Here is a 15,075-nt window from a genome sequence, read left to right as displayed (position 1 = left end):
TTTATAGTTTTCTTCAATGTTTTCAATTTATTTTATTTTAATTCGCTATCGCTTTCATAATGTGTAAACTAGATAGTTGCTGAGGTTTATTTTCTTAAGAGTGATTGGATGGAGAGAATGCTTAGTTTAGATGGTTTAGGAAATTATCTACGGTTTAATAAAAATGCATTCCTTGATCCCACCTCAGAATACTGAAAAAGACCCTATTTCTAAGGCAACCACAAAATACCAAACTTTAATTTAAGTATAGCTACTATTCAACCCAATCATTGTCTTTCTTGTCTTAATTTTTTTTTTCAACTTTGATGTATTGTGTTGAGTGGTCATGAAAAGGGTATTGGGCCGGAAAAATTTTGGATCGTTTTGGTTGACGTATTTAAAAGTCTGGTTAAGGAGGAAAAATCAATATTAAAATCTATCTATTGAAAAAATCATAATCTCCTTGGAATTTGACTTGTATCATTGCACAGCTTTGGCACAAGCAAAAAACAGTATTAATGAACTTATCTGGGTTATTGATCCTTTTTTCCTTTTATTTTATTTTTTATGAGAATATCTTTATTTCAGCCACTATTATTGTACTTCCTCTCTCTTCTTTACAATAAATTATGTTTTTTGAAAAGAAAAAAAAAGAGACTTTGCCTATTGAATTTAATTAGGTAGAGGGTGTATAACTTATAGTGCAAGGTTTGTGACATTTATACTAAATAACTGAATAAGGAATCTATTCTAATGTGTTAGAAAAAGGAACTCCATTGTTTGCTCCTTTCTAGACTTTCGTTTTCTAAACATCGTATTTGGTAAATTGCTTAATGTGATCGAAGAGTATATATGCCTTTTCTATCTAAAATTTATAATGGCATCTTATTCACCTATTTTTATTTTTATTTTTTCCTAAGCATAAAGGGATTAGCACTAAAGAAAGTGAGGAAGAAAAAGTTTATGGGTTGTCATATTATGATCCAAAGTGAAGGTAGAGTATTCATCACGTGAAGGTTGATCATTAAGAAATGTACATGAGTAGGGTGAAGCTGAAGCTGAAGCTGAATTTCAACAACTTAACGTTTATTTCGTTGAATTCTACTTCTCTATTAAAGATTCAACACGTAAGCTTTGAAAACAAAAACGTATCTAGATATCAAAATTTTCATCTCCATTACCCTATTCTTATGTTGAATTATTGGGATTTGAAAGGAACTAAGTTATGTGATCGTGTTTTGTATTCGATAAACTTCGTTTTAGTTCCATTACTTGTTTAAGGAATTTCTATTGAAACATGTAAAGCAGTTTGAGTGTGAACTTGGGTTTGATGTAGTTGGCCCAATTATGTTTTAATACGGACCCAAAACTAGAAGGTCGTTGTTTTTGTTGAGTACTCATAACAACTTTGACCAAAAATAGATCAACCCATTTTACTTGCACGCCACCGTTGTTTTCTCACTCTTGCTTCGCTTGGACCAATAATAAAAATAGCCCACACCAAGTAGAGCTTTTATATTGAATTCTAAATTTTAACTAATATATATATATATATATATAATATGTTTATTAAAAAAATATCTTTATAATATTTTTGTTCCTATACTTATAAAGTTAAAAATAATTTCATGATTTTTTTTATGAAACCAAAAATTAACTAAGTTATAAATGAATTAAGAAGTTTAAGATTTTAATCAGAATCAATTAAATAAATGAGTCAAAATTGAGTTATAAATTCTTTTACATATTATGTTCAAGTTTCAATAGTTGAGTTTGACTTAACACGTATGTTCATTTTCATGGATAATATTATTCTTTTTTTTTTAATTATGTTGTAATATTTATATTTTTTCCAGTAATGCAACACAACCAATATATTTTGAACACTAAATTTAATATGAAAAATAAATTTAAATTGATGAAAGAAAGTGAAAAAAAAAAGTTTTATTTCTGAAAATGCATTTTGTTTCCTATAGCTTCCTCTTAATAAAACACACACCATTGTTTGGTTCCACTTAACACGAATAAACCGATCGTGAGCAAAATGAAAATATTCCTCATGTTGTCCTTCCTTTGTTTGAGAGAATGCATTACATAGTGAAATTAAGTATACATGTACAAAGGTTGTTCCTATGTGAATAAAGCGATGAAAACGAAAAGAAAAACTAAGAAAAATCCGTGTGAGGGGTAATAATTATTTGGTTAAATTACTCTTTTGATTATTGTATTTGTTTAGTAGTGTCAAATTGGTCCTTCAGTCTTTCTTTGTCTCAATTCGGTACTTGTTTTTTTTTAAAAGTGATTTAATTTGTTTATTGCCATCAATTTTGACCAAACGGTATTAAAGTCAACGTCACATGTCAATTCCTATTTTTTTTTTTAATTTTTTACTTGCGTCATTTCACATTTGGGTCACGTGTCAAAATGATTCAATTTGGTTCCTATATTTATTTTCAGTTTCAATTTAGTTCCAATTTTTTATAAAAATGAAGTAATATTATCTTCCTTAAATTGAGACTCAATTTACTTTTTGTATATCTTATGATGATCTTCTTACTAAAATTGACATTTTTATTTAATATTTGTAGAATTATTTTTAAACAAACTTTTTTGTTTTTAGTTTTATTATTAAACAAAGTTAAACCCCAAACCTAATTTCAATAATCAACCATTTTGTCATCATATATAAAAGCATCAAGTGTATCATATCATACAAGCTTAGTGAAGATTAGAAATCAAATAATTTGTCATACATAAGTTTAAGAACTAAATTTCAAGTTCAAAACAAAACCAAAGTTTAAAGTTTTGTATAGAATTTAAAATTTAATTTAAAAATATTTCTATAAATATTTAATAAAAACATTAATTTTAGCAAGAATATCATCATAAGATTTATACAAAAAGTAAATTGAGTCTCAATTTAAAGAGGAACAATATTGCTTCATTTTTACAAGGACTATAACTAAATTGAAACTAAAAACAAATATAGGGACCAAATTGAATCATTTTGACACGTGGTACAACTGTGAGGTGACACGTGTAAAAATTTAAAAAAGTTTTAAAAAAATAAAAAAATTCAAAAAAACCAAAAATTGACACGTGACGTTGACTTTAACACCGTTTGATCAAATTAACAGTAAGGACCAAATTGAATCATAGACCAAATTGAGACAGAAAAAAGCTTGAGGGCCAAATTGACACTACTTGACATATACAAGGACCAAAAGATTAATTTAACCTAATTATTTTTACCACATGAAATGGAATATTTTTACACATTTTCCATTTTATTTTCCATACAATTTGGTAGGATCGAGCTCTTACCAGTAGACCAAAAGTTATAGTCTCTATGAAGAAAGCGATGAAAATGAAAAGAAAAAACTAAAAAAAATCCGTTTAAGGAGTAATTATTATTTTTACCACATGAAATGTAATTTTTTTACACATTTTTCATTTGATTCTATACAAGTTGATAGGATGGAGCATTACCACTAAATCAAAAGTTATAGTCAAGTCATCACACAACTCTTTTTATTTAAGAGTGTAACCGTTCAAGTCCATAATTTGATTATGACTCAGTCTACTTGGACCTATGTCACGAGACAATTATGTCACCTGCAACAATTTCCCTCTCAACAATTGTCTTGTCTCACTAGAAATCTCATTTTTAGATTCGGAACAATCAGAAGAAATTGTTGGTTTTAACTCTTCCATTTAACCCTTACAAAAATTACAAGATTTGTTTGGTGAAAAAAAAATAAAAAGAGATAAAAAGAAATTATAGGTTCAATTCTCTGACAAACCTAACAATTAAACATTTCTTCATAAAAAAAAAAAAAGGTTTTTTCTTTTTGTTTTTGCCCATCATTACTAAAGAGTTCCATGTTAATTTTTTATTTCCTTTCTTTTACTTTCCTTCCGTTTATCCATTTTGGGTTGCATTGCACCTGACATCCGAAGACGATGAGAAACGCGGGAAACTATTTGATGCAAAAATAGTGTGTGTGAATGAACCTTGTAAAAAGGTGGGTCCTTAAAGCTTAAATATGTCAGCAAAATAACAGATACAAAACAGTAATCATTATCCATGGTTGGGTGAGGTACCTCTATGGCTACCTACAAACACATGAAAGAGGGGACAAAACGAAACCAAAATGACTCAGAAAATAAAATATAGTCCTCTGCTGGTTAAAGATCCTCTCAGTCCCATAGATTCCTCCATCTACCTAAAACAACTCACTATTTTATCTCACACTACATTATCTTTTCTTTTCTTTACTCATTCCACTGCGCCGCAGATCTCCCTTCGCACTTCCCACTGTCGCGCATGCGCACATCATATCACAAAAAATAACCTACATTCATCAAATCTACTAACCCAGATCTTTATCTGCATAATTTCAATTTCACATTTTTAAGACTAGTTCAAACTCAAAATAATGTTTCAAATAATTGGGTGCTAGGGCTTTTCCGATTGGGTTTTGTTTGCATTTGCATGTGCTATAGCTCTTCGATTCTGAAGGAAAACTTTGGATGCATTGAAAAGAAGGTTGATGGTGGTGGGGGCTAACCCTTTGGATTAATTTGACCCACACAATTCCAAATTGACTGCACCCATTACGAGGGATCAGTGTTCCAATTTTTGACCAAAATCTTGCTGCGGACCACACATAGCTTATTAGCCTATTCCAAGCTTAATCATCGTCGTCATAATGATGTACAGAATCAAACTTCACACTTGTTATTCCTACAAACTTCTCGTAAAGTTTTAAGTGTTTGAAAAAAAAAAATCAAAGTACTTGTATCATTATCAGTGAGAAAATTATGGGGATGGGGTTTGTTCACATATCATTGGTCTATGTCTGTTAAAAGAAGACAAAAGAAATCATTACCAGCGAATTACTGTAAACAAGGCTATGATAGAGCAAATCATAATACAAACACTGCCTCACTGAACATTGTTTCGAAATTTAGACTATGATTGAAAAGGAGGTATATGTTTTACATGCTTTAGTAATTACTATGTATACCCTATTGTTAACAGAAAAGAATCAAATATTATAAGATAAAGAGGAGTATCAAATAGGAAAAAAAGAATACAGAATTTTGGAAGAAAAAAACAACCCTAAAAAATTTGAGCTTTAAATATTTTTTAGAAGAACTTCAGCTTTTAAATTGAGGAGGGATCGAGTTGGCCTTTCAGAAATGTCATCTTTTTTCAGTAAAAGAAGGAAAGTAAAAAAGAAGAATAAGAAGAAATAAAGCAAAATATAATTGCATCATAAAGATATAGGTAGCTTGAGATTGAAGGCTCTTGGCAGTTTTTAAAGTTTTCCCATATTTGAAAAGTAGGATTAGTGTGTGTTTGGTTCTGTGTGATTGATTTGAATTGATTTTTAAAAATAGAATCGGTATGTATTTGATTTCTAAAATCAATTAAAAGGTAAAAAATCAAGATGAATGAGAAACAACTAATTCTTATTTTTGTATTGGAAAATTTATTCAACTGGAGTCAATTCTCTAACATTGAACCAAACACATCCTTAATCATGTGTGCATCTGGTAGAAAGCCAAAGTATCTCTAATACTTAGTTATAATTTTTAATTAAAACACAAGTCTTATAAAAACATATTGATATCACATGATAAAATTTTGAATTTAATAATCGAATTTTAAGAATAAAACATATCTAACTCTATAATTAGATTACTTTTTTAAGTGACACAAAATTAAAATACAAATATATATAGCTATAAACATTACCTGGGGACATGTCATTCTAAAACTCATTGCATTCTAAAACGTTTTTTTTTTTTTTAATTTCTGATTAAATCATGTACGTACAGGGACCTTTCCCACCTTTACCTGGGGACATGTCATGATCGACTGAAATATTTTCCATTACAAAAGAGGAAAACAAAAACACTTTTTCTTTCTGATAAGTCCAGAGAATACTTATACAAATTTTGTCTCTTTAACTGCTTTAACTGTTGGCGAGAATATGATATTACTATATATATATTGGGTGTTGGGTAATGGTATTATGAGTAAACTTTATTATGGGTTAAATTTATTAAAACTTAAAACTAAGACAAAAAATTGTATTTTAATCAAGGGCTACTATATCTTTTTCTTTACAATTTTTAAGATAATAGAATAAGGGATACGTACTCTAATGCCCCTTTCTTAATTTTTTGTTTTCCAAACAAATAAAACATTTTTTTTTCATTTTTACATTAAAATTCAAGACTTGCATGCGTATATGATTGGTAATTTTGGATCCCTAGTCAACCTTTTTATACTTATCCTATTCAAAATTTTAATCATATGTTAGTTCAATTACTCGTATAAATCAAACTGATAAATTTTTAAACGCTCAATCTAATACGTTGGTAAATTTTAATGGTAAAAAAGAGAAATTAAGCTCACTTGATGAAATTATTAGTAAGTAGATATGTTAGGGGAAAGAAGAATATCACCTCCTCGTGTTTTTGTGGGCACTAAGTTCTTTTCTGAGTAATAATATTTTCACAACCACGATTTAATATACAACTATTTGATGATTTTAATGATATAAATATAAGTAAATAAGATAATTTTTTTTTACTATAAAAAGGTTATCTATTTGATTGTATTAGAACATTATTTTGTTTATTTGCTTATAATTATATATATATATATATATATATATATATATATATATATATATATATATATATATATATATATATATATATATATATATATATATATATATATATATAAACTAAAACCGTTCAAAACGCGAATTTAAATTTCTTTGAGGGATCCAAAATCACTTAAAAGTGAGTACCTCCCTTCCAACTCATTTTCTCCCTAGTATAAAAGTCATGATTTAAACTCCAACCAAATTTTAGTCTATGAGAAACTCAACCCATTATTGCTTTAACTAACCATTATGCGTATAAATTTGGAGACATAAAAAAATAATGATATTTTGATTTATTTTTAATGTATGATTTCAATTATTCTTAGATCATTATATTATATTATTAAAAAAATTAAAACAAATAATTAAAGAGTAATTGAAATAATATGTTAAAAGTAGGTCAAAAATTAACTACTGTTTAACCTGAAAACTAGAAAGTTTTTGGACATTCAGAAGACAAAAGCAAATAAAGAAACAAGACCTAGAATACACAGTGATCAAGGAGCAATGATATCATGCTGATGATTATTAAAATAGTAGTAATCCATTCATCTATCTTTGTACTATCTAGATGATTGAAAGACATAATATATTCATCCACAACAAACAAACAAACAAACACAAATACTCACTCACTCATGCATCGACAAAGCAAGAAGAGACGAGGTGTAGGAGGGTAACGTGGACTCACTCTCACTTTATTCACCTGACACAGAGTGTGTACTTGGGGTTTGGTTCCTGTACATTATGTTGGGTTGTGTTCCTCACTCACACCAATGCCATAAGTGGATATCATAAACTCCCACAGTACTATACCTTTCTCCTCCTTCTTTCACCTGTCACCCTTCACATACAAGTTTCTCAGTTTATTCCCCAAAACTTCCCTGGTCCAATAATATCCTTATCAGTTGAATGACATTACATTCATGCTCAAAACTAAAATAACATTGTTTTCATTATTTCAACATTGTATTACATAACAGATAAAGTAGTGACTTCAAATCACAAACAGGCTTGTAGAATGCTGTGATATTGATTAATCAGTACTAAAAATATGCGTGCTATCTAAGAAGATAATTGCTTTCATTTGTTTTGAAAGTTAATACAAATTAACTAGATTCAATCAAAAATCATGACTATAATTTAGAGCATGGAATGAAGGGAAAAAGAGAAGAAAAATAATGAGGGAGAATGTGGGAATATATCCCTTGCTTGTGGGAGGAGGGAGAGAGGGTCCAGTACTTTTGGGGTCCACAAGTAGAGTGCTCTTTCGGTATGTGTTCTTTTTCGAGGACCCAAATATTCTCACCTAGCTTCTGTCACTTCATTCAGACATCTCTGTAGTGCCAACTATGTTTGTGTCTGTCTTCTCTACCCATCACAGTTACTTCTCCAATCTACTCTAATCTAATCCACCACCAACGGCTACACTTTGCTTAATGCCTATCTCATTCCATACCAACCACTAACTGTGACGGTCACACTCAATATTTATCTGGTCAAGCTGACCTAAGCACCGGGGCCACATGTTATGAGGGTCCACTATTTTTTGTCACCGACGGGGACTTATCATACACTCTCTCTCTATATAAAGTACTATATCTCACCGCAACTCATTGCTCTCACCTTTTTCTTCCCAACTAACACTCACATTGTCGCACAACACAATCACACTTCTTCTTCACCTACACTTCCACTTACCAAACACCATTCTTTCGCTGTTCCATGCTCATCATAGGGCACTAAGATAGTAACAAACTTGTTCATCAGAACACAAGCTCCCATTTCTCCCCGCTACTGGATTTTTCTTGTAAATGGGTTTTTCCTCTCTCCACGTCTGCATGAACTCATCAGATCAATGGCTGCAGGTATGCATGTGTGTGTGTGTGTTGTAGTCATTAATTATACTTGGGCATTCCAACTCTAGTAGTAATGGTTATTTACTCTTAAGTCTTCATAGTTCACACCACAGTAGCGAAATACAACGGTTTGACGAGAGAGTTTTAGGCTTTTAGGTGATCAAGATTTATATTTAGAATTGTAAAATGTTAATGAAGAAGCTAGTAGCAGCATGTATAGTGTCAAGTTGCACTATGCAATTATCTGTTTAAATTAGAATGTTTTGGTGAAGGGGGAGTGGGAAACGGACAAGGGAAAGAAAAGACAGAAGAGTGAGAATTAGCAGAAGAATAAAGAGAAGGTCCCAATCCAAAATAAGACAAAATTGACAGTACGCAGCACATTTTCCTATTCGTTAATAATTGTTTCTTTATATAAAATGTCAGGGCACAATTCACGAGGAGTGCGGGGTGGATTCTTCTTCACCATCTGCCGACATGCTTCCATGCTCGAGACCGATGACAGAGAGAAGGCTAAGACCCTCACAAGAGCAAGCCCTCAAGTGCCCTAGGTGTGAATCAACACACACCAAGTTCTGCTACTACAACAACTACAGTCTCTCTCAGCCCAGGTATTTCTGCAAGACGTGTAGAAGGTACTGGACCAAAGGAGGCACTCTCAGGAACATTCCTGTTGGAGGAGGTTGCAGAAAGAACAAGAAAGTTTCAACTAAGAAACACAACGACCACCAACCAGCTATTAACGAAAACCAAACACAACCTGCAGGACCCTCTTATATTCATAATCACAAAGATCTTCAACATTCCTTCTTGGATGTGCAGTTTTCCCACCTCAATAATATACTTGGGACTAATGCTGGGGTACTGGGAAACCCTAGTTTCATGGAGAGTAAGTATAGCATGGGAATGCTAGAGAACCCTGGGCATATTGATTTCATGGAAAGTGGGTTGGACGGTATGAATATGAGTGTGGGTGGTGGTGTTGGGCTTGGTGATGTGAGTGGCTACAATGGATTGCCATTGAATTATCAAGGTCTTTCTAGTGCAGCATTTGGAGGCATGTCCCTTGATGGAGGCATTAGCAATGTTGGAAGTTATATAATGGACTCTTGCCAGAGACTTATGTTGCCCTATGATGGAGGTTATAACATCCTTAATGGTTCGGTTGATTTGAAGCCAAACCCTAAGCTGTTGTCCCTTGAATGGCAAGATCAGGGTTGTTCTGAGGCTGAAAAAGTGTCATTGGGATATCTTAATGGTTCAGGATCATGGAGCGGCTATGGATCTTCCACAACAAACCCTTTGGTGTAGAGCTAATGATTAATCATGGATCATGCAGAGATATATGATCAAAGGTGGTGATAACCTCTCTCCAGTCTTGGGAAATATGTTTAATGGGCTAATTAATCTGGTTCATATCCTATATAATTGATTATATCAAGTACTGGGAGGGTTGTTTATATGTATCTATGGTAGTGTTTCTTTCTGCCAAGTTGGTCTTTGATTGTTATTGACTTAACAAAAAGAGTGTGAACAGGGCCTTGGTGCATTAATACCTTTAGATTGTCATTGTGTGCGCAGAAGTTCTCTGATAGCTTTAGGATTTGTTGTAACATCGAGGATGATATGGTAGTCCTTTTCATGTCGAAGAAAATGTGCAGTAGTGCTATATTATATTTATTCCTATGTTTGTAGGCTTCCAATATGTGCCATTAACTACTCTTGTGCTCACACCTTGTAACGTTGGAAATTTGAGTAACATTCTCCATCGAACCTCAAATTTTCTTGGGCGGAACATCAGTTGTCCGGAGATTGAATGGCATTCATGTTTGATGAATTTGTTTTAATTTTTAAGAAATTTTAATTAGCTCACTGTATTAATTAAACATAAAAAGTATCACTATATTAATTTCAACCTATTTATTAGTTTATTTAAAACAAATGTTATAGTGTATTACATCAAAATATTTAAATAACAATCACCTTTAGACACAAAAAATAACTAGTCTCTATACTAATTAATTTAGATACTAATTTATAAAATAAAAATTATTGGTTTTTAAAATAATCATTATGTGAATAAAATATTAGTGACTAATTTAGACCCTAAATTGATTATTAACTATCAAAATTTTGACTACAGAATATTTTTTTATAATTAGAGTCCAATTATAATTAATCACTAAATTAGAGTATTATTGATCATTAAGATTTTATTCATAACAGTGACTATTTTAAAGATAATAATTTTTAGTTTATAAATTATTATCTAAATTAGTTGCTAAAACGATCAAATATTTTTTGTCTTTAAAATTGATAATTTGATTATTATTTACAAATTTTCTTATAGTTTATTATAATTATATTAAAAACATAACTGTTATAATATATATATATATATATATATATATATATATATATATATATATATATATTCAAAAGTCTTATAATTTTAATCTAGCAACAAATTCATCACTACCATAAATAAGCAACTTACTTAATTTAGCATCGCAAACAATGGCAAAAATAGTCACCGATTGATTTTAATCGCAAATTAACGACCGAATCCACAATTGATTGAATTATTAGTTACTTAAGTTCGATCAATGATCGAATAGCGGTCGAAAATGAAAGTCGCTAAATTGGCAACTACATCACAAAGTTAACAAATTACGCCTTTTCCCTAGGTAAACAAGAGATAGCCACTCAACTTGTTCGGTGACAAAATAAAATGAATGTTATGTTAATATTCAATTTTATCGGTGAAGGGAGTCCAATTACAACACTCTTTGTGTGAGTTTTGCCTAGATTGTGAATAGAGTGCATCACACCTATTTTTCTCTTATGCAATGTCTCAAAAGGTGTGGAAAATGTGTGATAGCTGGATAGGGGTGAGCTCAATGCATCACAACCAAGCTAGGATACACTTTCAACACTTTCATATGAGTAGCTTGAACACTAGGCAAAACACAATGTGGAAAGGAATGTGGCTGGCTATAGTTGGGGAAATTTGGAGACATATGAATGAGGTGATCTTTAAGCAAAAGAAAGTTGACACTGAAGAGATTTTTAGTCTTGCTCAAGTTAACACTTGGGCTTGGTTGAAACATAAAATTCATTCGGTAAAGTTTTCATATAGTGACTGGTACTTCGCTCCTATTGTTTGTTTAAAATCTCTATGATATGATGCTTTCTGTGTTTAAGTTGTCAGGTAAGCATGAAAAGGATTCACATGTCTAAAGCAATGAGCTCTTCATCAGTGATTTTGCACACTTCTTTGGTTACTCTGTAACAACCAAGAGAACATAGTCTCAGGAGCGCAATGAACCATGCATACCTGGTTTTGTATTCACTTTCTGTGTAATCTTGTAGACTGGTCGGGGAAGGTGCGATATGGGTGGCTAATCTTATGATTCCTATCCAGCTTGACGTTGGGAAGGCATAGCTCTAGCATTGAAAGTCCAGTTTAATTGTTCTGCCAGATTATTGTAGAAGCATAGTTTTGGAGATGCAGTGCATCTTTCTCTCATCTTTTTGTAAATGGGTTAGAGCACCCCTCAAGTGCTCTATTATTAATTTAATTTAATTCTTTGCCGATAAAAAAAAAAAGAGATTTGTTTTTAAAATAAAAAAATCTGTTTTTAATTAATAGCAAGTGGGGTGAAATAAATTTTCTCAACAAATTTGAATTTTAGCACAATATATATATATATATATATATATATATATATATATATATATAATAAGTAAATAAGAAGAAGAAGTAAAATAAGAAAAGAAAAAGAAAAAAGAAAAGAAGGAAAGGAAAAACCCACTTTGTTTTTAATTATCATATCAATTCTCATGAACCAATGATTTTTATATATATTAGCATACACTCATACGTTATCGCGCATGTGTGTATGCATTTTTTAAATATGAATGATAATATGTTAATAGGTGATAATAGTGTAATGTTATTAAGTTAATATATAAAATAAATTTATATTTATTAAAAATAAAGTAAAATGAATAGAGAAATTAATTGTTGATGAATAAAAAAAAGAAAAACAATTTTATAGAAAATAGGTAAAATAACCATTTTAAAAAAATTAATAATTGTAAAGGTTAGAATTGACATCATAAAATGTGGACACAAAAGAGAAAATCTTCTTTATATATTGTTATAGATTTCCACCCACTTTCTTTGCTATTTACACCTCCTCACAATACCCAAAAACCTATTGAAGGGGAGTTAGGATTCATTAACTCTAATGCCCCACATCAAGTAAAAAAACGAGTAAGACAACTAGTATAAGTAGAAAGACTCGTAGACCTATCTAGGGGGAGTTTGGTAAAATTAGATGTGAGTTTGAAGTTCCACATCGAATAAAAATGAGTAAGATTACTAGTATACATGTAGTGGGATCCCATAAACTTAATAAGGGAATTGTAGGGATTCAACATTAGCTAAAAATGAATAAGATGACTAATGGTTAGAGTTATGGTTATGGGTGAATAGAATTGGGGTTTATGTGTAAGAGTATAAGATTTAAGGTTTATGATATAAAAGAACAAGATTATTAGTATATAAGTAGAGGAATCTCATAAACTTCTTGAGAGGATTATAGGGATTTAACGTTGGTATGATTTTTTAGGTTTATGATTTTTTAGGGTGTATGTTTTTAGGCCTTTTGGGTTTACAGTTTAAGGTTTTTATGATTTCGGGTCAGTGTTTGTTAGGGTTGGGGTTAGGGTTTATTCGGGTTAAAATAAATTTTGAAATGCACGTCTTTGATGTGATGAATCTCCCGTAAATATAATATCCATGAAACAAAACCCCTTTGTGTGTTTATCAAACAAACAAAAGGCAAAAAAAAATTATGAAATCCTCACTATCTAAATATTATAATGGGTTAAATATGTTTTTAGTTCCCGAACTTTGATTCAAAATTGAAATTCATTCATGTCTGAAACTTCGATACATTTTAGTCCTTAAACTTTAGAAATAAATTAATATAGTTCTTTTAATCCAATTATGTTAACTTTTTTGACGTGTCGAATGCTTTTCATATTAGTATTGAAGTTTTTTACACTATTTGACACATTCTTAGTTCAATATCTACTGAGAAATATGTTTGACACTTCAAAAAAAGTTAATGTAATTGAATTAAAAGGACAATATTTATTCATTTTTAAAGTTAGGATCAAAATATATTGAAGTTTCGGACAAAAACGAATTTCAATTTCGAATCAAAGTTCAGAGACTAAAAACATATTTAACCCTATTATAATTTATAACATTCGGAATAGATATCAAACAAAAAGTAAAGCAAGTAATGATTTTTACCAAGTTTCGTAATTTTTATCTTCTGTCAGTTTTCACTTGATCTTACCCTTCTAATCTACAGCATATAGATTGAACAAATCGGGTACAGGATTTACCAAATTTTAATCGAACCAGTTGCTCCAATTTTCCAATCTGAGTTGGACTGCAGCATACTAAAATTTTGCCTCTTCTTTAGCATAATGAAATTCAAATTGTATAGAACTAAAATAAAAAGGAAATAGCTTAAAAGTAAAGCAATCCTTTCTTCAAAAGCACTCTAAGGGCCTGTTCGCTTGGGACTATGGCGCTTGGGACTATGGTACTGTTGAAATCAATTAGGAAGCGCGGATTCATAAAAATAATGTGTTCCATTGTATGGATTTAAACTGATTACCGAGTGCGGGTTTGAGGGATGTATCGTTTTCTTCATCCACCCTCTGATAAGCATATTAAAGAGTAAGGAGCGTTTATTCCCGATTTTGCCCTCGTTGTCATTGTTGCGTGGAGTTTGTGAATGCACCGGTGTTGTCAGTGTTGCAGGGACAGCAGGTGTTGGGGTGGTGAGCGAGGCTCTCGCGGTGGTGGTGAGGTGTTGTGGTGTTGGGGTTGGCACCGGTGGCATCGATGTTGTGTTAGTGAGGAGTCATGGCACCAGCGGTGCCTTGTTTTTACAAGGGGCGACACCGGTTACGACACCGGTGTCGTTGATTTTTTTTTTCTTTTTTTTTTTTTACGTTTTTCTTAACTTCTTTTGACTTTTTTTTTAAATTTTTTTAACTTTTTTTTACATTCATAAAAATTTAATTTTTTTTATTTTAAAATTTTATATAATTTTAATTTTTTTTTAATTCTTATTAATTAATGATAATTATTTTTATAACATCAAATTACAAATCATTCTCTTTTTTTACACAAGGGTATTATGGTAACTTAATAAATATATTTATTTTAACATATAATTTTATTTAATACATCAATCAAATCTTTCACTAACTTTCATCAAAATTATCTCCAAATCTACTCACTTTACCCTCTAAATCCACTCAAAAAAACAGAAATATCTATCCACCTAAATCTACACAAATCCATTTTCACACTCTCCCCCATATCCATCTACACAAAGGAACACACCCTAAATCATTTTTTACATGAAAGGTTTCCAGTCTTGTTTACCCATTGAACCAAAATAAAGAGAAGAATAATTTCTGGTTATAAAAACACATTCAAAGGCAGACCTTAA

General features: G+C 30.9%; 1 protein-coding gene across 1 annotated transcript; it reads left to right on the top strand.

Moving 5' to 3' along the window:
* Nucleotides 1-8,276: 8,276 nt before the first annotated feature.
* LOC114176857 (dof zinc finger protein DOF5.6) lies at nt 8,277-10,176 on the top strand. Its single transcript, XM_028062037.1, has 2 exons — nt 8,277-8,536; nt 8,954-10,176. The coding sequence occupies exons 1-2, from the start codon at nt 8,483-8,485 to the stop codon at nt 9,836-9,838; spliced, it is 939 nt and encodes a 312-aa protein (XP_027917838.1). The 5' UTR covers nt 8,277-8,482; the 3' UTR covers nt 9,839-10,176.
* The last annotated feature ends 4,899 nt before the right edge of the window (nt 10,177-15,075 follow it).

The sequence above is a fragment of the Vigna unguiculata genome, chromosome 3 (genome assembly GCF_004118075.2).
Source record: "Vigna unguiculata cultivar IT97K-499-35 chromosome 3, ASM411807v1, whole genome shotgun sequence".
Taxonomy (NCBI): Eukaryota; Viridiplantae; Streptophyta; class Magnoliopsida; order Fabales; family Fabaceae; genus Vigna; species Vigna unguiculata.
Note: the sequence above shows the minus strand (reverse complement) of the source record. Positions and strands in the feature narration are given on the sequence as shown.

Excerpts from the sequence above, each read along its gene's own strand:
- LOC114176857 (XM_028062037.1), top strand. The coding sequence starts at position 8,483 with ATGGGTTTTTCCTCTCTCCACGTCTGCATGAACTCATCAGATCAATGG. Across the intron at positions 8,537-8,953 it reads CATCAGATCAATGGCTGCAG|GGCACAATTCACGAGGAGTG; the intron begins GTATGCATGTGT and ends ATAAAATGTCAG.